Below are 25,978 nucleotides of genomic sequence, written 5' to 3' on the forward strand. Positions count from 1 at the left end.
CTATGCGCGTATGCGTGCGTTATTTTTGGCCGTCTCTCGCGATTCTCTTCTCGCGCGAGGATCAAAGACTAATGAGATACAGAAAATTTTCAACGTTCAAGCGTACGCAGAGAGCCGTAATATATATATATATATATATATATATATATATATATATGTGTGTGTATATGTGTGTGTATACGTATATCGAACTTGATCGACTTCCCGATCCGATACGTTTTCGAGCTCCGCCTCGCGTCGTGGTTATCCAGCCCAGATCGCTTTGCAAACTTTCGTCCGCATCGTAGAAGCAACTTGATGCGGCACAACGATGCAACACCGATGTCTCGCTCGACTCTCGTCTCGCGAGGCGCCTCCTGCCGCGGGAGAGCGACCGGCCGATTGATCGGTACTTTGACACAGTATTGCACGATAGACAACATAGACAAGCACGAAGGAATGAATGATACAATCGGTTGATGCGAATCGAAGAGAGACTCAGGTCTTAATATCGATTAATTAGACCGCACTGCCTAATCGTACGTATCGGTGAAATGTGCGAGTGAGTGAAAGAAGAAGACGAACGAAAAAAGGCAAAAGAAAAAAAGAAAAAAAAAACAGTCTCCGCCGAGTCGAATCGTGTGTGTTCGCTCAGTTCAGCCGACAGAACGTCGGTTTACGCCGCCTTTATAGTGGAGATCTTACAAACCGGAAACCTAAATCGCTATTACTACGCGCGTTAGACTGATCGTCCAATGGTGCCCATGATAGCGATAACGTTCTTGCCGTTTCTTCAAGTTCATACTTTTTACACGATAGGTACAAATGGATAGAATTATCAAAAAGAGGACACACGGAGAGCCCGTCGCGTACCTTCCTGCTTATAAACTGCTGAACTCTGAACACAACTTGCCGTCGCGACGACGACGACGACGACGAACTGGAATGTCGCGTTTAAGGCCATTCGGACTTGTCGACGCGGAAGATCGGATCGTGAAAACGAGCGCGGCGGGCGAGAGGAGGCGACTTTCACGAACGACGTGAACGTCGCCCACGTTGCGCGTCTCTCTTGAGCGAAACGGCGTCTCGCGCGACCTTCGATACGGTAACTGTATATATGTATCATCAGCGGGACAGGGGGGGGGGAATGTGCGGTCAGTGCGAAATGAAGTGGAGGGATGAAAAAGGAAACTTATCACGTCCTAATGATGCGGCGGTGAAGACGGGACCAGCTGTGAATGCGAATCGAAGCTTAATCGGTACCGTTACAAACGCAAGCGGCGGTTCGGTGACGCGAACTCCGGAGACTTGAACGCGCGCATAACGAGCTCCTCTTCCCGGCCAGATGGACCCTCTTCTCGTCGAGTCCAGGCCCGTCCGAAGAGTTCGCGTCACGCGGCTAACGGAAACGTCGGCGGTCGTCCGTCCTCGTCCTCCTGCTCCTCTTCTCGTGCTCCCCATCCTCGACGTCGACGACTCTCTTTCTATCTTCCTCTCTCTCTCTCTCTCTCTCTTTTTTAACCGCGTAACATGTGGAATGCTAAATATATCGGACGACATATTGTTGTGGCGAAGGGTCCGCGTGCTGGCAGTGTCACCTTATTGTAGCGTGAAACAATCTCTGTTTTCTCGGTGTTTCTCTCCCTCTTCTCCTTTGTATGTATGTGTGTGTGTGTGTGTGTGTGTGTGTCTTTTCATCTTTTCGGTTGCTTTTCCGCCTCTGCTGTGTGTGTGTGTATGTGTTGCGTGGAACACACACGTATACGCACCACACTCACACACCCTTCCCTCCCTCCCGCCCTCCGGCCGCGTATGACGCATTTAGCCGGTCTGCTAATATCCGGCGAGGTCGGCGAACGTCTGATCCATCTCGTCGGCGATCGCTTTGTACTTACAGCGCTCGTTTACCAGCACGTCTGCAATGAGAAGGACGGGAAACGCGGTATTAGTGGACACACGGTGGTACGGTTAGTCGGCGGTACATTTTAACGTGGTCGTTTACGATTGGAAAGAGAAAGAGAGCCAGAGACACGCACACATTCATGTATTATACAGGAAGCGCACATTCTCAACAGTTGACACATTATGCTCGATAGCGGGAGGGCGTATTATTTCCTCGACTTTGGGACGAGCGTTACGGCCATAGCGGGTGGCTTCCAAGCAGAAAGTAGAAACAGAGCACGCTTGGAGTACAGAGAAAGAGAGAGAGAGAGAGAGAGAGAGAGACAAGTAGGATTTCTCACGTGGAAGCTCGAGGATCGCGTTGATTCGGAAAGGGGGAAAATTCGACGTCGACTTTGGGGAGGAAAGCGGACGGTGAGGTGCTGAGGTGAACTTCCCTCCACCGAAACGCGCGTCTCACGCGAGTGAGAGATTTTTCGTGAGGGGAGCAAAGGGAGAGCGGCGTCAAGTGTGTATGAAATGAAAAGCAGCAACGCATCTTTCAAGATTCTATGTTCATGTTTTTTATTTGTTCTCCTCTGTGGAATATTCGAAAACAAGAGTCGCAGTGTCGACGATTTTCAGGCGGCGCGAGGGTCTCCCCCCGCCTCTCGTGGCTTCGCCCGATGCCGTGCCGATCGACGCGACAACGCGACACTTGCTGGCTATGACTAGAAATTGTCGCTGGTAATTTGGAGAGTTTTACTTTTGCGTGAGAGAAGCGCGATGTTCTCGAGACGGACGAACGAACGAACGTTGAAGCAAGCCGAAGAGGTGCGTCGCGGAATCGTCGGTTGAAATAAAAAAGGAAAGAAAGAGCCTCTGAACGCGGAACGTATTTTGATGATGATGCTAATAATAATAATAATAATAATAATATCAATGTGCGTACGCAGACTTTAGTTACGTTAACAAAAATGTTCGATCGGCGATGTATTATCGGCGGGCCGTTGTCGCGGCTGCGGCCGCGATCGAATCGCGCGAAATCACGATGCGATGTACCGCCAAGTGATTCGACAGCGGACGGACGGCGCCTCGACGGCCGATCTGACAGCCGATTTAACCAACCAACTCGGTGAAGGTGAGGTCCAGGTCGTCGCAGATGTATTTGTACTTCTCCTTCTCGTGGACGAGCTCGTCTGCAAGAAAACGTCACGTCGTTAGCACAAGCACGAATCATAAATCCTTCGTTTTCTCTCTTAGCGGTTATATACCTCGACGCGTCTCTACGAATTTAGCACCTGAATCGATTATCAAGACGCAGCCTCGCGGAGGTTCCGAGCGACGCGCGAGAGTGGAATTTCGCGGGCTCGCTCGGAACGCGACGAGACGAGAAATTCCTCCCGCGGCGGACGTGAGGAAAAGCAAAGTGGTTGTTATTTATTATTAGCAGCGAGCGGGCTTTTGAAAGAAGCATAAATGGGCAACTTACGGCGTATGTGTTAGGAGTGCAAGCTAGATTTGTATGAGAGAGATAGGTGTGTTCGATTCCGTTCTTTTGTCTTTTTTTCTCTTTTTTTTTTTTTTGCTTTTCGCATGTTTTCGGTTCGTCGAAGCGTTAGAGGCGTAGGAGGACGGTTAGTAGCAGCAGCCGCTTTAGGTTAGACGCCGTAGAGCTCGAAGAATGCCAAATCCAGGCCGTCCCCGACCTCCTTGAACTTCTCCTTCTCGATCACCATCTCATCTGCAAGTATTCGCAATACGTTATAGGCGATGGCCATTCGTTTCATTACTTTGTCTACTAGTGTGTGGAAGAGTGCGAACAAGTGCTCGAAGTGCAAAAGAAGCGTCGAAGAGAGACGTGAGAATTTCCTCGGGTTGTTGTCGTTGTCGTCAAGGTCGTGCGAGTGTGAAGAAGCAGCCGCATGGTTGGCGGATCGATCAAGCGGGACAGCAGCGAGCAAAAGTCGTTAGGTGAGAGAAGGAAAGAAAATATAGTCAAACTAATCAAAGCGATAGTCGAGCTCGGATAAACTATCGTCATCGGTCGCGTAAAAAGTACTGAAATGCTTTTTGGCTTTTTTTTTTTCTTACGATGTGATATCGATAGAGAGCGACGATAGCGGACGCAGATAACGCGGCTGGCCGATACCGATACGGAAACTGCGTCTACTTTCTCGATAACAGTTCGAAATAATGAGCAATTGTCCGAAGAGGTAACGTGCGATCGCGAGAGAGTGGCGGATGATCGTAGACAATCGTGAAGTCTGCGAGGATTCATGCATCGGGCGAGATTATCGAGATTAGCGAAAATCGGATATAACGTAAGCGGATTTACTCACCGTAAACTTGAGATATACGTACCATACACACACACACACACTTTGCTGTTTTGTCTTCGTCATGCAACTGTTATCATCGGTATATACTGCGCTACGTGTAACAACAGCGGGGCGGCCACCAACAATGCGTTATCGCGCGGAAGGGGGTGATTACATCTTCGTTACGTTTTAACGGGACTCGGCTCGGATTAATCGATCGATTAGCGTGGGTGAGAGAACAGCACAGAACGACGAGAAATTAGAACAAACAACAGAAAACACAACACACACTCTTTTTTCAAAATTAAAATATATATTATAAACAGTTTTATAATAGTAATATATATATATATATATAATAATAATAATAATCATTATATTATTACATAATGATATTAGTTCATACTTATTCCATTTTCATTTCATTAATATTAAGTAAATTAATAAACTAAAACTCTCGTAAATTCAAGTATTTGAGTGCAATTGCCTTTTTTCTTTCTTTTTTTAGTATCGTTCGCAAGGAAGAAAAGGAAAACGGGACGTAACAAAAATCAACGATACGGGGGGAGGGGGGGATGGGACATGTGTAGTCTCGTAATTGTGCTTTTTGTGAACCTCACTCTTTCTCTCTCTCTCTCTCTTTCTCTCTCTCTATCACTCGGTTCTTCTTCATTCTCAACAATTAACGCTCACTCTCGCGTCGGATAGTTTTCAACGATCGGAGAACAAACGGTCGCGCTCTGTCTCTCTTCGGCTGGCCTTTCGACGATCGCGCGTACACGTTACACTGTTCATCGTCGTCTTCTACTTCTTCTCGATATATTTCTTCGTGAGATTGTGTGTAAACAGTTATACGAACATTGATCTTACGAGAAGAAGGACTCGAGACGGTCCGATCGGCCGTGCGTTGATCGATTCGACACGATCGACACGATGACAAAAAGTCACTCGATCGCGTGGAAAAAAAAGGAAACTAAAAAAAATATTTTTTAAGTCACAACAATTAATACTTTTATCATCAGTACTACACAATTGTATCGGCGAGGTATATTGTACACGTATATCGATTCGCGTTACAAGAGAAAAATTTGGGCGAAAGATCAGCCGTTCCAAATCGAAGCGCGCGGTTCCTTCTCGCAAAAAGGCGGGATGCTTTTTCGTATCATTATGACCGCTCGATCGTCACACGCGGCACCGATCGTTTACGCGCGTTCTTCTCTGATCGGCAAACAGACGGGGGAAGAGAACGATGCGCAATGCCATCGCTGCTGCTACATCGAAAGGCCATCCAAGAATACGTCGCGGAAAAAATGTTATACAAGAATAACCATGAAGGGTCATGACATCGCGGAGAGTCATTCTGGGGCGGGGGCGGGGGGGGGAAGGGAAAGCATGGGCAGTATACGTGCGCGACGCTTTATCGAAAAAGGAATGGAAAAAAAAAATGTTAGAAGGCAAGACGAAATAAAACGAAGGAAAAAGAAAAGGAGTTAAATAAGAAACCCGGAAGAGAGAATTCCTTGGCGCGGATAATCGTGGCGGAATGTTCGTTCGATGGCGAGCGTGTGGGGTAGCGGTAAATATTAACAATAACCGTTAATTAATAGTAATAGTAATTAGAGGCGTACTGCTATTATGCGCCGCAAAGTGGAAGAGATCGGACGTATATTTCCGTTTCGACGAAACTGATTCCTCTCTCTCTCTCTCTCTCTCTCTCTCTCTCTCTCTCTCTCTGTTCATTCTCGATCTCGTTTTCTCTTTATCTTTTCTTTTTTTTTGTTTACCGTCGCGCGCACATTCGCAAAACGAGAAGCACGTTCTCTGCGTCGAGGTTCGTATAGTGTATTTTGGCCGTGGTTAGTATTTTATATATAGTAAATATATACAGGCACGATCGGTAATTATAATATCGAATGGCTCAGCTGGCACGGGAAGCTGCGCTGCAGCCTGACGTGTGTAGGAACAAAAAAAAAAAAGACAAACTCGCTTCTCCGCTCGTGTTTTTCGATCGACTCCTTTGCTAGGCTTTCTATTAGTGCGTGTCCATTGTGTCAACGCGTCTGTGTGTATTGAGTCATTTTACATATGTAGGCCGATATGACTGACTCTCTCTCTCTCTCTCTCTCTCTCTCTCTCTCTCTCTCTCTCTCTCTCTCTCTCTCTCTCTCTCTCTCTCTCTCTCTCTCTCTCTCTCTCTCTCTCCTTGTCGGTTGTACGAGTTCAAAGGTCCGGATTATGGTGTCTGTATGTGTCGGAGTGCATTCGATTTCGTTCGTCAATTAAAAAACGCGCGCGCAAACGACGAAGGCAAAGACGAGAGGATGGGAGCACGCTTTGAAAAATAAAAGTCGCTGGCAGTGAGATTAGTCTTAAATGCACGGTTATTAAAAACTTGTCGTCTTCGCCTTCATCGATGAGAAGTATCGATGTAACGCGTTCTTTCCTACCTCCGGGTGTACCTGTGGAGACCCGGACGAGAGCGAGGCGAGCCGGCGGATCTCATCTTCTCGTGCGAGCTGAGCTTGCATGGATGCGGAATGTAAAGCGACGAAAAGTAATGAGCACTCTGTCACCCACCTTCGAGGAATCGAATTGAGGAGCGGCAACGCGACAACGCGCTCTACGTGTCATCGCACTCTTGCGCCGAGAGAGAGAGAGAGAGAGAGAGAGAGAGAGAAACTGGATGAAAAAAATCAACTGAAGGATAAAAAGAAGAAAAACGAAGCTCGCGTTTCGCATCGGCGTAAAAGTCACTTCTAAAAGTTCGTTATAATTATACATCGTGCGGGACACGATAATGCATAATGCATTGTCTCTCTGGTATTCTTACACAACTTCTTAGACACGTAAGACAAAAAGGCGCGCTCGAGGAAATTCGTTCTTTCATCCACTCGCTCTTTCATTCTCTCTCTCTCTCTCTCTCTCTGCCTGCTCCTTCTCCTCTCCGAACGCAAGAACAATCCGTTGTCCGTTTTGTCTCCTTCTCTATCACTAAAGTTTATCCTTTACTCGCGTACTCCTCCCACGGCCAAGTAATGTTTCGTAAACGAAGAATCTAAATCACGGCGAGCCCGAAATAACGCCTCGCGTGCCTCGCGATCTTTCTTGTTTTCTTTCTCTCTTGTCTCCTTATTCTCCTCGAATTAAAATTTACGGGCGGACTAAGCTAAAATCTAGAGCTAAGGTCAAGATTTTTAGATTACAAATAACTCATATTACTTCGTACGGGGACCATCCTGCCGTCTGTCCTTGTCTCGCGCGTACGATCCGCTCTTCCTCATTCTCTCCCTCTATTTCACGCGTTCGTTCTCTCTTCCTCTGTCGTACACTATCATTCTCTCGTATTGCATTTTCTTCGCTCTTTCTCGCACACATGCGCATACACACACGCATTCTCTCTCTCTCTCTCTCTCTCTCTCTCTCTCTCTCTCTCTCTCTCTACTAGCTCATTCTCTCCCTTTCTCTCTCTCTCTCTCTCTCTCTCTCTCTCTCTCTCGCGTCCTATGTCAGTCTCTAACCCGCATCGCGTACGTACAAACAGGCACGTGACGCGCACACGCACACACGCATTCGCACATACACCGCGGATGGACGTAATGGAGAGTATAAGGCTAGCCTAAAGACTACATTTTTCTCCGTTAATGTTAAGGTGTGCACCGCGCACGAAGCGCTCACGCCGCCGCTGCCGTGCAGCGTGTTTATTTCTCATTCATTCTCCTCTGTCCGTACATTTTTCTCTCTCTTTCTCTATCTATCTTCTACGTTCGCGCTTTTCCTTCATTTTCCGTCTCTCTCTTTCCCCTCCCCTCTCTCTCTCTCTCTCTCTCTCTTTCTTTCTCTCTGCCGCTCCTCTACCTATCTGCTTATACTTCGCCGGATGTTCGCTCTAAAACACATTCTCTCTCTGACGCGGTTACACGCGTTTTTGTCCAGCGCGAAAAATATGATCTACATGTTCTGGATGTCATGCAGGGTGGCCTCCATCTCCTCCTGCAGCAATTTGTTTTTCTCTCTCTCGGCCGCGAGGTCGTCTGCAAAGATCACTGGTTAAAGGGCACAGTAACACACACGCACACACAGGGCACACCGGGCAAGGCACACGCTGCGTTTCGGCAGGGCTGGTTAGAGTTGGTGGGTCATCAAATGCGCAAAGAAACACGGCAGCAGACACACTCACACGCACAGCGAGGGTGTGGGGGCGCTCTGCTTTACGATTGTCGAAGATAAGTCGGGTGAGAAGAAGGAGATTCTTTCTCCACCACGTAACTCTAGCGATCTCGGGCGAGAATGATCGAGCAGTCTCTGGAGAAAGTCTGGCTCGACGCAACATGACTTGACGACGAAGGAGTCGTCAAGCTGCAAACCTTTTCGAGTGCGCACGTTATCGATCGTTTCGGCTAAAAGAAACCCTAGTTACTTGGAGGCAATCGCTCCCGAGGGTATTATACTCGAAGCTCGCTCCCTTCCTTCCCTCTCTCCGGAGATTTTTCTCTATTTTTGCTCTAATGCTTCCGGATGTGCTCGTGTTTCTCTTTCTCTTTCCATCCGGTGAAAATAAAATCATCGTTGTCGGGAAGTCTGCGCGCACCGGTCGACGGATTTATACGCAAGGTGTTTAATCGAGTTCGATAAAAAGGAATCGTGATCGTCGACGAGGGACGAGAACCGAGTGGAATCGGTATTTCGAGTGACAACGTTGCCGCGCACGTGTCATGTATACGCACCTTCGAGCCTGTCAACCTCCTTCTGGAGCTTCTGCACGGATCTCTCCGCGAACTCAGCACGCGCCTCAGCCTGCGCAAACGCAACGGTTCGTTAGACGGTGGAATTGCATGACTTCCACGTGCGATCGCTCGTGGATTTCAGCAGGAAGAAAAGAGAAAAGTGCTGCGCCGCCGCGAGTCTCATGACTCACTTTGACTCTCACACTCTTTTCTTCATTTTGAAATCTCGTCGATCGACTCGATTGTGAGAGAAGATAACTGAGAAATAACAAAAATATTTATTCGCATTAATAACAGACACATTTTTACACTGAAAAAGGAATTATTTTGAGGAAGGTATTTGGACTCTGAAGCATACAAATATGCGCTCATCGAATAAATATTTTCATCTCTCAGACATCTTGTCTCTCGGTATATATCATCAAAGCTCCATGCAAGTGAGACAGAAAAATTCCACGTCACACGCACACACACACACACACACACACACGATCGCGCAGTCGCGTTAGGAGAATCCATCCAAGTCGAGACTGCAGAAGGTTAAGTTGCGACACACCGTGTACGCTGCAGCACGATTATTATTAATACGGTATCATTAGCGGAACAGCGCGCTTTATTATTTCGAACCAATGCAGTCACTGAGAGGAAACTCACGACAATGTTAATACCGTGCGCGATTCGTCATACCTCGTGATGCGATTCACCAAGTTGGATCTCAGCTAGAGACAGAGTCGGACATTCTCACGAGGACGCTCCCGGCTATTTTCTGCGTGAATGACTTTGTTTTTCTTACGTTTTTACGCTTGCCTCGCAGCGAGAGCGAGCGATCAGTTTACTCTCTTCTCCGCGCGGTTATCTATTGTCTCATACGAATATTATCGCGCAATCTGAAATTATCGCTTTTGCACTATATAAATATTCCCGATGCATCCCAACGGTCAACATCTTTTCCTCTCTTTCTCTCCGGCAGCAACCGGAATTCCCTTCATCTCTATCCCGAATTTACATTCCTGCTCTCCTTTCCCCCCCCCAGGATATCGTAAATCCCGCGCGTCTGCGCTCCTCCGCTTACCTCTTTCAACTGGCTATCCAGAATCTTCACTTGACCCTCGAACGTCTCCTCCCTCTGCGTCGCCTGTTTTTAGTCAAGCACAACAAAAAGACAAAACGAGCTCTCGTTAGTTAGCCCACGGCGACACGTAAGAACACGCTTAGTCGTAAAAAAAAAAAAAAAAAAAAAAAGAAACAACATACAAGGAGGACGCGCGAGTTAATACTTTTTAGTGGCAAGACGCGCTCGGCGGGGGGATGGTTCACGCATTTAGAAAGAAATGCAAAGCGAGACACTCCCTAATGACGGGGATGTGTGTACCTCCTTTAGACGGGTAGTGAGAGTCTTAATTTGGTTCTTGTATTCCTCCTCGCGTTGGTTGGCCTACGCACAATCGCTGATTAATATCGCTTTTCTCTCTCTCTCTCTCGCACGCGCGAGTGACGTTTGTTCGTTTCTCCGCGGCTCATTGATTCGGCTTGAAATTAATCTCGGCGATTGTCGGCGCGCGTTTCATCAATCAAACTCACGGATAGCGCGCGAGAGCTACGTGACTTTTTCCCCGGCAGAATTTTCCAGCGTTAAACGCGCGGCACTAATCGGCAGTTTGAGAGGATTGCGATATACAAAGTAAGATACAATCGAAGGGCGGGAGAGAGAGGTGGGGGGGAGGTATAATGTAAAGTCCCGTCAAGAATTGTACGTTCCGTTCCGATTGTGGTGTTGTTCGTCGCGCGTAAAATAAGTCATTTCTTTTTACCTTCTCCTCGGAGACCTCGAGGGACTTCAAGTTATTGCCGACGACACGCAACTCCTCCTCAAGTTCGACGATCTTGCTGCAAAAGTTAATCGACCGTTTAGTAATGCGGCGGACGCGACTCGGGGAGTCGCCGATGATCGCGCGTGAGAAAGCGTCAAACTTATGGACGAACGTTTCCGATATTCTACAGTTTCTTTGGTTTCTTCAAAGTTCTCCTTTGGGAGAAGATGACGACCGCGACGATGTAAATAAAGAATAAACCGATAACGACAGTTTACATTTTATCGACTTTTCCAGACCGCTCGAAGATGACCATGACCATCTTCAACCACGACGAAGATGAAGAGTAACCGAAACGTTGCCGCGACACTAGATAAGTGCACTAATGGCGAACTTGGTTGATCCGCGAAGCAAGAGCCGCCGGCAGCGAAACGTTCGTCGACAATTCGATCGACACGCAAGAAGCGGGGCGATGAAACGAGCGACTTGCACTTGTCGTGATTGCACAAAGAGGAGACGGCAAACGTGAGGAACACATGCGTGTGGTCGCACTTACGATTCGGAAAGCTCGGCCTTCTCTTCGGCACGCTCGAGATCCTGCTCCATCATGACTAGTTTCCTGGCGACCTGTGATCAACAGCCACACGTGTCATGCGCGAAAGCAAAGGTGAGAGACGCGGGGGAGGTGTGAGATAAAAAAAAGGTGTAAGACAAAGAAATTAATTGTTAGCATGCAAACGCATCATGGGAGACGACGGTGTTCCCCCCAGCGTGTCCGCTGCTCCTTCTCCTGCTTCTCCCCTCGGCTGTCAAAAAATTAGTACGTTGTGTACGGCACAACGTCGACGCATCAGACCATACACCTGCGTCCAGGAGTATAATCGGCAAGCTCGATTGTTCCCTTCTAATTACTCGTGCGGATAATCGAGTGAGAGATCCTGGAGTCCTTCAGCTGCACCCTTGACGGTGCCAATCAGAAAGTTCGGTCCGAGGCTTTCTTCGACGACGATGAAGACGTCCGACCGCTGCCGGAACGTTGAGTCGTCGAGTAACTTAATAATGCGCATTGATTTCAAATAATAACAGGATCTCATCAATAATCAAATTCAGCGCCGTCGGAGACGACTCCGCTTCCGAAATCCGAAGCCGAACTTTCCGCTCCACTCGATGGCGCAACAGATCGAATAAAGCTCGACGCGGTGCAATTTCACCTTGCTCCTCCCGGACGCAGGAGATATGTCGTGGAAGAGCCACGATCGGAGACGTCGCTGCCTCTCGACGTGACTATTTTTCCACGACAAGGCGCCATCGACGTCTCTCCGCGCGACCTTGGCCGTCCACGAGCGCGCGCGCGCGAGATGGATATTAATTCGCACAGTCCACACATACGCACGCACAACAGTCTCAACGACACAATCACGAAAAATCGTTAACGTGCAGTTAACGGGCACGGGTGGTGATTGAGGGGGCAGGGGGAGGGGTACTTCCGCCGGCTAACGGTGCTGTCAAAAGTCTCACGAGCGGGCTCGACGAAACGGGAGCGAGCGACGAAACTCGCAGTCCACGGAGCGCAGAGCCCGGGGGGAAAAAGGGTCCGAGCGGGGGAGGGGAAGGCGGAAGACGAAGGAGGGGGAGGACACGGGAGGGTCTCGATCGCGCGCTGCGGGCGAAAAGCGCCGCTAATAAAAACGATGCTTACGACTCTCCGGCCTCCGCACGCTCCTCGGCGCGTTCGAGATCGGCCTCAACCATGGCCAATTTACGGGCGACCTGTATAAACGACACATACATACACGGTTTCTAACTGTGGGGCCTCCCCGCGCGACGACCTCGCAGCGCCTCCGAAAGCGCGAGGCGGAGCGGACGACGCGAGAGGAGGCGCGACTCGCCGCCGCCACCGTCGTCGTCGTCGTCGTCGTCGTTATCGTCATCGTCAACGTCATCGTCGTAACCGCGATTGGAAGAGTTACGGTCGCGGCACGAGGTCACCCTTGCTTTCCTCGGAAAGCCACGACCACCAAACGATGTTCTCTTGCCGCCTTCGCGATGTGCAATTTGCCCCGCGCGATTGCACGACGACCAATTTATTAATCAAGTCGCCCGCACGAGGAGGACGCGAGATCGAGGGTTGGCTTTTTCGGCGAGCAACCCGATATGACGACAGCCGTCATCCGTCCGCGCGCTGATGATTTCCGAATTTTCGTCCGTTCAAACGGAGCGAGGTGTCCTCGCTGCTCCTTGCGTCCTTGTGAGATTCCGCGGAGGCGGCGGTGTGTAACTTCTTCCAGTCGGGCACGCTGTCGAGAAGTCGACTGAACGATCGGTCGAACGTGCGACGCGCGATCGCTCAGGAAGAGATCGCGGCGGAACGGCGGAAGGACTTCCCTTCGGCCGTAAATTCCAAATGTTGCCTATCGTCGTGTATCCCATCAGCTCTCCCCGACTTGTCCCCGCCGTCCCACCGCGATCTTTCACTCACGCGGCGAAGCTGTCGCGTAATCGTGACGCAAGCATGTCGTAGCAAGCCGCCGGACTCTTTGTTATTTATTTTATTAATCATGAGATTCGTGCGCCTAGTTCGACCAGCCCGTCCCGTGCGATAAATTTCTTCGTTCGGCGCTCAGCGAAACTGTTTGCACGTGAAACAGTGCAGTCCGACCGGAAGATCCACGGTCGGTTTTTCTCTCTCGGTTTCTAGGAAGTGTTCTTGTCATCCGCGGAAAGACGAAATTTTCCGCGAGAGTTTTTCGCCCGACGACCGGGAGAGAATTTTCCATGCGAGTCGTCGCCGAGCGAATGTTGATTCATCGCGCCGCTCCGACTCTGTAATCTCGCTCGGCGAGCATTTAGCATCGCAAATCGCGAAATATTGCGCGGCAACTACTTCAAGATACTCGTGGAGTCCCGATATCGCTTGCCACGACACAGAGCTGCGACACGCTTTCGCGAAGACATCACGCACTCGTGTGCATGCGTGAAGGGAGCAAAAAATAAGAAAGAAACAAGAGAAATGCACGAAAGATTAACGAAGGCACATCGGCACACACTCGCTGTCGCTGTTAGAGCTTGCTGTCGTCTCGGTAAATCTCTGCAATAATGTGCGGACAGTTAGACAGATCGTTAATTGAGGTGTTAAAACGGTCGATCGGGGGAGGGGAGCAATCTACCGAAGTAAACTGGGAGATTCGAGCGATATCGCGATGTGATCGCTTCATATGTACTCGCATAGCGCGCGCGCACACACACACACACACACATACAGAGCGCTCGGTTAGTTTTGCGTATGCTGTTAATTAAAGACGATTCAGCGGATCGTCATCGGGCGAGGAAGATAAAATCAGTTGAAGTTACGGTGAACGAAGGAATTCCAATTCAGTCGGAGTATCGCGCGCAGTTGTGAGCGCCGCATAATAACGAAAATACTTCTCCGAGCGGTTCGTTCAACACAAAATCAAGCCGATTCCCGCGAACTCGCGATAAAAACCGTCCAGGAGTAACGCAGAGCGAAAAAAGAGCTGGGAAAAAAAAAATGAAACAGAAAGATGCGAAGGACACGGAGGACGCGTGTTGCTGCCGCGAATTTATTCGCTGCGTAAAATTCGTCTCGTACAATTACTGATGGGCCGTAATTTCGATCGACGAGTCACACACGCTGCCGCGATCGAACAATTCACCGTAGATCACGCGCGATCACGTTCGGAAAAGAATCACGGAGTCTAAATAATCTGACGATATCTTATCCGGCGGTATCGCGCGAGCGCCCGGGAGGAAATAAAATCGCATATCACCGTAATTTCAACGTCGCCGCGGCGACCGCACCTACCATCTTCCCACGTCACGACTCTCGTTAATTTTTCGAGGCACGTTCCGAATCTCGCAGCGAAGCGAGACGAACGTCCTCGGACAGACACACTAGAAAAGCAGCACCACCACCACCGTCGTCGTCGTCGTTGTTGTTGTCGTTGACGCGACTTTTCGCGTCGCTTTATCACAAACACAAGTGACGATCTCTCGACAACGTCAGAATCGGAGAGCCTGCCGCGGCTCTCTCTCTCTCTCTCTCTCTCTCTTTCTCTGTCCGACCGACCGTCTTTGTCTCGTTATTTCACATCCACCGGAAGGATGCACTTTATGTGTCAACTAGACACGTGCGCTTTTTCTCTTTGCGAACCAGCCCCGAACTCGGTCGCGCACAACCTCGGGACCTCATCTAACAGTATAAATATATATATATATATATGTATATCTAACAACAGGAGCAATAGCAACGGCATTAGAAATCTATCTTAAGAAACTGGCACTTTTCTTTTTTTCAGAACGCGCTACGTCTTTTGGCTGCCCGATAACGAGAAGAAAAACACTCGGAAATCACAGATATCTGATTCGAGATTACGAGTTAGAGTCGCGCGCCAAGCCACATGACACTGCATCGTCGTGCGCGTTTTTGACACCCATCACTCTCTCTCTCTCTCTCTCTCTCTCTCTCCCTCAATTTTTCCTTTCATTTTCTTGTATTCTTCTCCTCTGCTCGCGCGATTCTCTCGCGAGACCTCCTCTCTCTACGCTCGAGTGACAAGAAAAAAAAAGAAAAAAAAAAGCCGGAGAGAAGGATCTTTGTGAAAAACACTGCACTGTCGCGAATACACGTGAAGAAACTCTCTTCTGACAACTCTTCCCCCCCTCCGCCACCCCCCACCACTCTCTCTCATTCGTAGAGCAGGTAGACGCGATGATCACAGATCGGTATTCACGACGGTACTCGTTTACCCTTTGTAGACTCCTTCGAGACTTCACTGCGCCGGCCGGCGAGACGCGACGATGATCCTCTCGCTTCTCTCGTCGGCTTCCTTTTACGATCGGCGGAAGCCTTATCGCGCAATCGATCCGCGAGCGAGTCGAGGATTTGAACGAGCGAACACAAGCGGATGTTGCGGCGCGAACCGGATGAAAACTCCCCTGGACGAAAACCCGCGGACGCTTCTCTCACGCGGATAAGGACGCGCGTCTTGTGTCGCGTGTCGCGAAGCACGACGACGCGGTACGTCGTTTTCTTCTGGCGAGCACACAACAACAGAGTAGAAGACAGAGAGTTACGGGGTTAGGCACTATTTTGACTATCGACTAGGAACCGTTATCGTCATGATTATCATCGTCACTGCAGCCAACACGCTTGACAGTAGCAGTCGCGGGCACGCGAACCTCATCGTATTTCTTGTCGGCTTCTTCGGCGAGGAACCTGGCCTCCTTCAGCTGATTCTCGAGGGCGTCCATGCGCTCTTCGTCCGCCAAGCTGCGATTCTCGAGAATCTTGCGGGCGCTTTACGGTGGGACACATGTCGAACGAAAGAGTACACGATTAAAAATCAGTCGAAAGCTCGGGGCTCGAGGAGGTTTCTAACAGTTACAGAGATATCGGGGGATATCGACGGGGCCGCCGAGGCGACCCCCGCGCTCCGCTCTGCTTCGCCCTGCTCAGCTACGGCGGCGTGCACGCACACCTGCGCGCGCGTCTACCTGTGAAACTGCACCTGAAAGGAGAGAGATTCGGGAGAGAACCACCGACCGAGCCGGACGCGATTCTTGGTACTCGTGAGGAGGCCCCACGTGCCGTTCTTATCGAATAGCCGAGGCCGGCCATCTTGGTACGCGTTGAGAGCCAGATTTTATCTCTGCTTGAGCCACTTGCCGTGAAGGTTTTCAAACAAGCGCTACACTCAAGGTATTACTTAACACGCGAATAATCAGCTGAAATGCGCGCCTTGTTTTAACCAATTTCACCTCACTTTTCCATGAAATCGAAATCGAAATTTTGTCTCTGCGAAAATAGATCTTTCCCATCCTCTTGTTTTCTGTTCAACAATTGTGAGTGGAGGAACGACGGCAGAAGTTGACTCGCGCTGACAAATCGCTTGCGAGCGACTAAACCGCACGTCCCGACGATCAGTGGCTTGTCTCCGACAAAGGGGAACCAAGGGCAAACCATTGCCCTTCTGTGAGCCGCAGTAGTTGACCCACCTCCTCGTATTTCTTATCCGCCTCCTCTGCGATCAGTTTAGCCTGCGCTAGCTGCTGCTCCAGCAGGGACACCCGGTCGTCCTCCATATTGGTGCGGTTTTCAAGGGCCTTGCGTATCCTAGCGTTGATTTTTAGAAACACAGGTTAATCGCCGGTCGAGTCGCTCTTATCACACTCCTTTTCCGCGAGAGCGTGATTCGGAAGGAAACGCGAATGCGGATTCTCGGTCGCCCCCCCTCCCCTTTCCCACGATAGTTGTGACGCGTCGTCGCGCAACTCGTCGGAAACTCGCGGGAAAATGCAGGTGATATCGGTGACGAAACACACCTCCGACGACGGCTCGTCGTGAAAATAAAAACATCAAAAGGTACAACCGGCGCGAAGCGCGAGACGCGCGCATACGCGTCATCCTTTGTCGATAAGCGAGTTTAAGCGTTGTTTCGAGCGTTTGCTCACGACGAGATAATCGCGATCTTCACGATAATTCCGGCAAAATGACGGAACCGACCGCCCGGGACACACCCGCCGATTCTTTCGCGTACGGACGTTTGCGACCGTGCACGTTACGAAAATCAAGTGGATCGATCGCAGGAATCTGCAATTCCTAGAAAAGATACCACGCTTCGAATCTGCCGCAGATAAGACTCTTATATCTAATCCTTCTCTCTTCGACAACGGATCGGAAAACGAGCAATACCGGCGCGATTCTACGGCGGGGAAATAAATCCCCGTCTCGCGTGCAGCATGAGAGAAATGACTTATCGCCGCGGATGTGACACCGCGCACCGCCGCAAAATGCACGCCAGGATGTGGTGTGCTGCTCGACCTCCTGCGGATCCTCATGTCTGCCAGAGGGGAGCCAGAGGGTATCGCGAGCCACGTCTCGTTAAATTACGCCGCGATCCGCCGACGAACAACGTCTACTCTCATTTTCGCGACGATCAAACGCCCACTTCTTTAATACACGCGCGTGCACAGTCGAGCCGAAGGCCGCGGGACGAAATCGGCGCGCGTCGCGCGATTGTAGTGCTCGCGAATTCCCGCGCTGTATTATCGTAATTTCGCGTTTATCATAATTACACGCGCGCGCACGCGCGGCGGGGATATCCGCCGCGTTCGGCTGTCTATATTCGGCTCTCTCGCGACATTAGTCTCGCGCAAAATTGCCGGCGCGCGTTGCGTCGAGATCGATGCGTTATTACGCCGCGGGAGAATAGCCGAGGAGATGATTGTTCCGTCGGATTGCTCCTCTTCCATCGACGGCGACTACGACGGGATACTGAGCGACGGAACGATCGAGAGCAAGGCGTTGTGAATCGCTATGCAGACGGAATATTATAAGAAAAAGAAAAAAAAAAGAAAAAAGAAAAAAATCCACTAATTATAATAGCGCCTAATCCAATAGACGCGATTTGCAACTGTCTGTGTTCCACGCTCTCGGTCGTTCTCGGAATGAAAGAAAAATTGTACGTATACGAAACAATGAGCAATGATCTGCTCTGGCGACGTCAGACATTCTCGTGTACTCGCGTCGTCTCATATCGACGTTACCGATTCATCGGATACTCGCGCAATGGGGCACTCGATCATTCGTTGCTTCATTTATACACGTTTATCTGTCTTGATTCTTGATGGATAATTGCTCATTGTGCGTGTGGGTGATGATGCGCGAGGCGAGATCGTTGGATCCTCGCTCGCGCAATTATTGTCAACCCGACCCACTTACCGTTCGCTCTCATCGGCAGCCTGCGAGGCCTCCGCCAGTTTGGCAGTGGCAGTGGCGAGACGCTCCTCCGATCTCTCGAGGTCCTCCTCCAACAGCTGGATGCGGCGATTCAAGGCGGCGACCTCGGACTCCGCCTGCAACACACCAGAGAAGCCGTCGCGCATGAAATAACGGTTAAAAATGCAATCGCGTCGCGCGAGCGCGAGCAGTGCCGCTGCTCGATCGTCTCTCTCTCTCTCTCTCTCTCTCTCTCTCTCTCTCTCTCTCTCTCTCTCTCTCTCTTTCTCTCTCTCTCTCTCTCTCTCTCTCTCTCTCTCTCCGCTGCTTGCGCACATTGATATCGCACAATGGCGCCTTTACGTAACTTAATAAACATCGACGATCGGACGTCGCGGTAATTAAAGCCGCGCGCGGCTGAAGGGAGAGACGGCTCTCTCGGCCCAGCTAAACGGAGCGATATGATGACGGCTTTCGAATTAGACGCGTGTCGACGTCGGGATAAAGCCCGTGTCACACTACGGATTGATGATCAAGGATTGCGGACTGAAGATTAGATTTCGACAAATCAACCAACTTCGGTGTTTGATTTGCTTGATTCCGATCGGTCAAATTTCAATCTTCAATCCGTAGTGTGACACGGGCTTAAGGCACGATCCGAATCCGATCTAATGCCGCGCGCGGTCGAAGCTTGTCGCGACACAATGCGCTCCGGCTGGAGATCGCGAGAGACGACGACAACGCCGGCGACACACGCGCGCATATCAATGACCTGAAGTCCGCCTCGCGTGCCGCATTACGGAGCCGATCAAACGGATCATTGTGCGCGTCATCGATTCCGACGAAACTTGCGCGGCCCGCAAATACGGCGCGCGTCAAGCAGCGAGATACTGGCTTCTCTGTATATATCTGTATATCGGACTCGGCGAACAAGTCGGATCTTTGATTATTCGATTAGCGAAGTACGGATTGATTTCCTCCGTGCGATCGAATTCCTCAGTCGCGAGGGAGTGGCGAGAGCTCGAGCGGCCGAGTCGGTAATTGGGTCTCGGGACTTCAGAAGGTACTTCCCCCCCCCCTCTCCCTCTCTCTCTCTCTTTCTCTTGGCCTGTTGTAAATTCCCCAGTACAGAACTGAATTATTTAAGCGCTCCTTCAGAGCCACTGCTGCATCACTCTGGAATACCTGTTGCAGTCGGAAACACGAATTCTGCCCAATTACTTAAAACTGTCCTATAAGAGTTCCTCTCTGGGAACCAAACGTGAGCTTGCCTCACACATTCGAACCTCAACCGATGCTGCCGACTTCTTTCCCGACCGCCTTACAAATTTTGTGTATATTTGAACATGCGAGTACACGTGTATGCGTAATACGCATATACACTTTCCTTTCTGGTTTTGTATACTTTTGTTGTATATATTTTTTTATATTAATTTCGTCATTTTGTATATCAGTGTTAATTATCTACTCTTCTCGTAAACTATATTTTTAATGTTCTTTTATTTTGTAATTTCTGCCTTCGCGCTTGAGGGGACTCAGTCTCAGAGCGCTCAATAAATGAGGCTCCTCTCTCTCTCTCTTTCTCTCTGAGCGTGTCGTTTCGTGAAATTATAATCCTTGCGAAAACTGACGCAATTGTATCTTTTTCAGATGAATGAAACTACATCTTCGCGAGGCATCGAAATCTGGGAAAACTTCTACGCCCGCCGAGCTTCGACGTCCTTCCAACTCGACAGTCAGAAAATCGCGTTATTTAGGAGGAGTCCTTTCAACTTTCAACTGAATAAAATTATAACACCTCCCGAGGATGCGATCTGCAAGCTAGCAGAATCTGCGTGGCTGGTCGTCAATTGTCGGGCGGGCTGCGCATTTTCAATCGCATCCCCGTTGCGGACGGAAGAATAAATCTCAGATCGCAGACGAGCGCGGCCAAAGCAGGCCGTGTGGTCACTTCCGAAAGGAACACGACCCCCTCGCCGGGATTGTATTAGATGAAACGAAGCGTGCGATTTTCGCGGATGTGAATTACTTAACGGTCGATTACGCGTGTATCCGCGTAATCACACAATTCTCTCCGGGGCCCTTGTCCCCGTTAGCTGCACCTGTCGGCCGATTGTGCGCCCGGCAAAACGGCCCTAATTCCCATTCGCCGCGCAGGGAACGCGCGCGTCCTTTCACGCGCTATTTTATTAACGGTGCGTGAACCCCGCGCGTATTCACGGATTCGGCACACCTACGCTCGCCGCGCGGAGCTGATGTCAACGCGGATTGACAACACGATTGCGTAACCACTTAAAACGTAACCGTCGTCGGTGACGGTGACGCGAGAACGGTGCCAGTACCCAGCTCGTCGCTCATTTTTACATCGCCTCATTTTTACATTGAGCTACACGAATAATGGCGGGCCCTGCCCGCTCGAGGAAACAAAGTTGCCAGGCGCCTCCTGCCAGCAAGAGAGATCTCGCGACCCCTTCTTCGTCGTCGTCTCTCGCCGTTCTCTTCCATCTCTCGAATAATTTCGTGTAAAAAAAAAATATATATATATATATAAAAAAATATATAATAACAAAATATAAAAGTGTGAAAAATGAAATATCTAGCGAGATTCCCGAGGACTCGGCGGCGAGCGCTGCGGCCGCAAATGGCCAAAGTTCCGGGACGAACCGACGCGAATTTACAAACAGCCGCGAAAGCCCGGCGAGCCGCTCAGCGAGACACCGTTGCGCGCGTTTCGCTCCGCTTCGTTGTCGGAGCCGCGCTCGATCGCGCGTGCCACGCAACGTTACGCGCGTTACGCTTTCCGTAGTACAATAGTTACCTTACCAACGACGGCGACGAGAAGGACCGAGCGAACTTTGTATTCGGAGGGAAACCGGCACGCCCACTCGCACTTGTGCGAGCGAACAGGTCGCCGTCGTATCGGTGATATCCGCGGTTACGCCGGGCCTAAGTATGCCGAACTTCCGCCTCTCTCGTCCCCCCCCTTTGCCCCTTTGATTACAGCCCCTTTCATTACAATCCATTTAATTCGAGCGCGATCGCGGATTAAGGCCGATTTACTCACTGCGCGTCTTCTGGGCCGTCGACAGATTTTTCCGCCGGAGATGCGAATATTCCGAAGTACGAGAGTGTTGAAGAATGCATGTGAGAATCGGCCTTAATCCGACCGACATTTCCGAGTCCCAGAGGATTCTCTCTCGTTCATTTTCTCGCGTCGTCCAACACCGAAGCGCGATCTCTGCCGGCCGTAGAAGAAGCGCGATACATTTCGCATCGCCGACAGCCGAGTCGAGTGTGTGTGTGTGTGTGTGTGTGTGTGTGTGTGTGTTGCTGCGCGCTGTAAATAAATTCACTCGAAGAGTCGCGATCGCGGTGTTCTGTTGTGTAAACTTCTGCCGAGACAACAGGAGGCCCCGAGATACTTGAGGCCGCTCGCGCGAGGGAGAGCGAGCGAATCGATAAAGTCTCTCTCGTCTTATCACGCGAGATCCGGCTTCAGTTCGACGATAACTCCGTAATCGAACGAACCGACGACGACACGGAGAGCAGGGAAGAATTGCGATACGCCGCGATACACCACCGTCAGCCGGTGCACTTCATCGCTCGGTGATGACGAAAGCTCATTAGCGCGGCTTCAGCGGCTCTATCCGCTGGCCTTTAAAACGCATTGCGCGAATTAGCGGCGAGTGCGAGTTACTCCGCAGCCGTGAGCGCAATTTCGCGCGATGCGGCTTTTCGCCAGTGCGCCGGAAAAACGAAGGGGAGCATGCGCGTTGGGTCGAGCGGAAAATGACTCTCTCTCTCTCTCGCGAAAATCGCGAGAAGGGACTTCTTCGCCCTGACTTTCGTCGGAAAGGCGTTTGCTCTTCGAGAGGCCCCCGAATTGGGCCCAACTTTCCGAGATTCTCCGCCGAGCGGTCGATCGATATCTCGTCGCTCCTGCTTGCTTATTTTCCTCTTTGAGTAGAATGCATCAATCCCCTCCTTTGATTTCGTCGACGACGGAGGGTTGAAGCGTTGAGCGTAATAATAACGCCGCACACTAGGAAAAAGGTATTATTGCGTGAACTGAAATTTTGTTGCAACAACAAAATAATTTGGTTAAAATATGCCCGGTAAAACTGTTTAGCTCCTGTAAACAAATATCTCGTTTGGTTACGGTTTGTTCGTATGACGTAATACTTTTGTTACAGCAACCAAAAAGCTTCAACTATATGAATTTTGTGTAAAAATACTGTAATGTTTTCTTAATATATAAAATCTAATTTTTAGTGCACAGAAAGACAAAATAGTATCCACTGGGCATTATTTTAGTTTATGTAAAATAATATTTCGTTATTATGTAATTTTTATGGATAAAATAGCGTAGTGTGTGAAGTTGGCATCTCATTTGGTGGAAATTCACAATCTATTGAGAGTTCTGGCTTCTTTTTTAATAGTTCTACAGTTCCTGATGGGTTAAACAAATAGTTACGCTAATCTTTCTTAATTATAATCACTCCTTTTTGCTTTTATGGAGCAGAACTCTTTATAAGACTCTTGTAAAACTGTGAATTTAACAAAATCTCACAATGTATGGGCGCGGAAATCATGTAGGCCAAAGTGAGACGCAGCGTGAAGTTGGCGTCTCAGTTTGTCCGAAGCGGTTTTTTCGCTTTAATTAGCGTAACTATTTGTTTAACCTATCAGGAACTACAGAACTATTAAAAAAGAAGCCAGAACTCTCAACAGATTGTGAGTTTCCACCGCCAAATGAGATGCCAACTTCACACACGCGATAAAATAACTAAAACGCTTAATTTTTACATGCGAAGTCTAAGAACAAAATCATTTGGTCCAGAGAACAAAGCAGAAAAATATACTTAGCTGAGACAACTAAATATTTTGTTATATGAAACGAGATATTTGATTGCTATTGAAAAATGCCTCAACTAAACAGTTTTGTTAGAGATACTAAGTTCTTTTTTCCTAGTGCAGGGACGTGGCTTTCGATGCGTGATGCGAGAAAAGAGATGCACAGAACTCCTTATCACGCGCGCGCTGCAGGCCTTTTGTACTCAATTTGCGTCAAACGCGAGCCCGGGTGTGGACTCGATTTCAATATCACAACGGCGAGCCGAGGGGATGAAGGGTCAGGGGAGAGCCGCACAAAGAATGATATCGTTGACTTATTACCGCTTGTCGATGCCGATGCCGATGCCGGGGCGCAGAATGCAGAATCATGTCTAACAAGCGACCTGTAATCTCTCTAGATGAACGACATAACGAGGCGGCCGTGCTTTCCCCGAGCGCGGGGCTCGGGTTTTCAATTAGGACACGCGCGCGCCGCGGCGGCCTGTCATTTTGCACGACAGGATATTGAAACGATCGATGGGCTTCTCCGATACGGTCCGACGGCGGAAAATGCACGTGCATTTGCTCTCGCGTGAGTGACAAGCGTCCTAATGGAAGACAAAGGGTGCACTTGACGCTCGGGGATGGAAGGCCGTCGCCAGCGGATTTTTCAACCGACGGTGAGCTCGTTCGCCCGAGCGCGGTACGCGATCGATGAGCATTATTATATTAAGTGGGCGACGAGAGCGAGAGAGGGGGAGAGTGAGTGAGAGAGAGAGAGGGAGAGAGAGAGAGAGAGAAGTACGTTTCAGCCCCTCGACGTTCATCGGGACGACGCATCCTCGAGGGAGATCCTCCAAGCACCTAGCGTGGAGTGCCGTGCGTGAATTATCAATTCGAGGCGAAGACGACGCGTTGATTTTAGATCGACCGGTACGAGCCACCAACCAGCAAGTAGCTTCATGACTCACTGCGTTTCACGCTAGAACGCTGAATTTACATATAACTGTGCGTCACTGCACTCGCACCGAGTCGCTCAGCCGGCCGTGCGTTTCGTTCCATTAAAGTTCCGAAGAATCGCAGCGAACGCGAGCGATACCACGCGGGAGATAACGTTCTCTCGGTTGCGTGAAGCTTTATCGCGGAAATATCTCTGCAAGATCGAAAGAACTTGCTTCATCGAATCTCTAGATTTGGATCCGAGTCTGGACGAGTCTTCACGTCGTCCGAAACATATCCGGAACTTCTCGTCCGGAGGACCGAAATCTCTCTTCGCATGCATTCGCCGTAATTGCAGAAGAAATCGCGAAAGAGAGCGAAGGAGAGAATGCCGGGAGAACGGCAGAGTCGGGGCAGAGCGGCCCGCAGGCGCGCTTCGATCAAGCGCGTTTTTACATTTCGCAAGTTTGCCTCAACACGGCGCGGCGTGCTTGTCGTTAAGGGCAATTTCGCGGATCAGCCGGTCGTGACTTTGACACACGATGGCCGTGTTCGCGCACCTCGACGAGGCACGCGCTGCTCTGCTCTGCTCTGCGAGCGAGCGAGCGAAAAAGGAGCGCGAAACGGCCAAGATTGTGGTGTAAATCCGTTAAATCGAGGCTGATGAACGCTCACCGGGAGGCTCTCCCCCCGCTCTCCTCACTTGTGCACACTTGGCCACGTAGCCTGTGTGTGCTTTACGCATGCCGGCGTGCCCGTAAACGGGCAAAGCGACTTAATATGCTCTAACTTTCCAAGCCCTTCTACGCGAGCCATCATGATCTCAGCTCTCTCCGTACGTCGCGCGAAATTCTCCGCGCGCACAGAAAGGACTACGTCCGCCGAAGAACGACGAGCAGCGGTCTTTCGCGCAAATCCCAACGTCTGGGAAATCAAATAACAATATCCGGAGACCCGCGGTCTCGCTGAATTTAGGTCCAGTCTCAGAATCTCCGAATATTTCGGATTTAAGGGGATTGGAGGGTTAGATTGCTGAAAAATCGTGCTTGTTTTTGACAATATTTTGCGATGAACTGAATAAATGTGCGAGAATGAAAATTTTAGGTATATTTATACAACATGTGAAGAGTAGAACAATTTTGTTAATTTTGTTAAATTAACAAATACTCATATAAATATATGATATAAATATACGACAGCTGAAATATACTCTCCTTTTTTTTTTTCAAGTTGTCGTTTTTGTAATAATATCTTGGCTGTCGGTGTGGTCCGATCAGAGCGAATTTTAGCTAGAAATCTTAAGGAAGCTTATCATTATCCGGTAGAAGCACTATAAAGAAAAATCGAACAAAATTAACAAAATGGCAGCTATTATCAGGAAAAAATTCAAATTTTTCAGTTCTTTTGCAATAAAAAAATTAATATCTCGAAATGAAATATTTTGACGGAGTTGTCCATAGTTCATCTGAGAGTCACACGAACAAATATTATTGCTTTAAAATTTCAAATCGATACGAAGCTCAGTTTCGGAGAAATCACCGCAAAAAGTTGAACAATAAAATTTCGAGAGAAACGCGCTTAAAATTTAAGTGGACGTATATTTATATGAACATTTGCTAATAAACAAAATTGTTCTACTCTTCACATGTTATATAAATATATCAAAAATGTTCATTCTTCCACACTTATTCAGTTCGTTACAAAATATTGTCAAAAAAAAAGCACGATTTTTCAGTAATCTGATCCTCCTCC

General features: G+C 49.4%; 1 protein-coding gene across 24 annotated transcripts in view; it reads right to left on the bottom strand.

Annotated features, from left to right (window-relative positions):
* Positions 1 to 587: 587 nt before the first annotated feature.
* Positions 588 to 25,978, bottom strand: part of Tm1 (tropomyosin 1) — a 42,488-nt gene continuing 17,097 nt past the window's right edge. For 3 of the 24 annotated variants that reach the window (XR_003114433.1, XR_003114415.1, XR_003114438.1), the window contains 8 exons: positions 18,458 to 18,591; positions 15,916 to 16,033; positions 12,416 to 12,486; positions 10,717 to 10,792; positions 10,278 to 10,340; positions 8,906 to 8,975; positions 3,135 to 3,604; positions 2,421 to 3,059 (listed from right to left, as the gene is read on the bottom strand). Coding sequence is in view for 10 of the 24 variants with exons in the window: in XM_019841317.2 (XP_019696876.1) it covers positions 1,813 to 1,895; positions 8,906 to 8,975; positions 10,278 to 10,340; positions 10,717 to 10,792; positions 12,416 to 12,486; positions 15,916 to 16,033; positions 18,458 to 18,591 (615 nt within the window). In the remaining 14 variants the exon portion in view is untranslated. Of the gene's footprint in view, positions 1,896 to 2,420; positions 3,060 to 3,134; positions 3,605 to 6,322; positions 8,213 to 8,905; positions 8,976 to 9,977; positions 10,041 to 10,277; positions 10,341 to 10,716; positions 10,793 to 11,272; positions 11,344 to 12,415; positions 12,487 to 15,915; positions 16,034 to 16,731; positions 16,850 to 18,457; positions 18,592 to 25,978 lie in introns of those variants that run through there. The other 21 variants (XR_003114435.1, XR_003114427.1, XR_003114440.1 and 18 more) reach the window with 15 other exon arrangements.

The sequence above is a fragment of the Harpegnathos saltator genome, unplaced genomic scaffold (genome assembly GCF_003227715.2).
Source record: "Harpegnathos saltator strain DR-91 unplaced genomic scaffold, Hsal_v8.6 scaffold10, whole genome shotgun sequence".
Taxonomy (NCBI): Eukaryota; Metazoa; Arthropoda; class Insecta; order Hymenoptera; family Formicidae; genus Harpegnathos; species Harpegnathos saltator.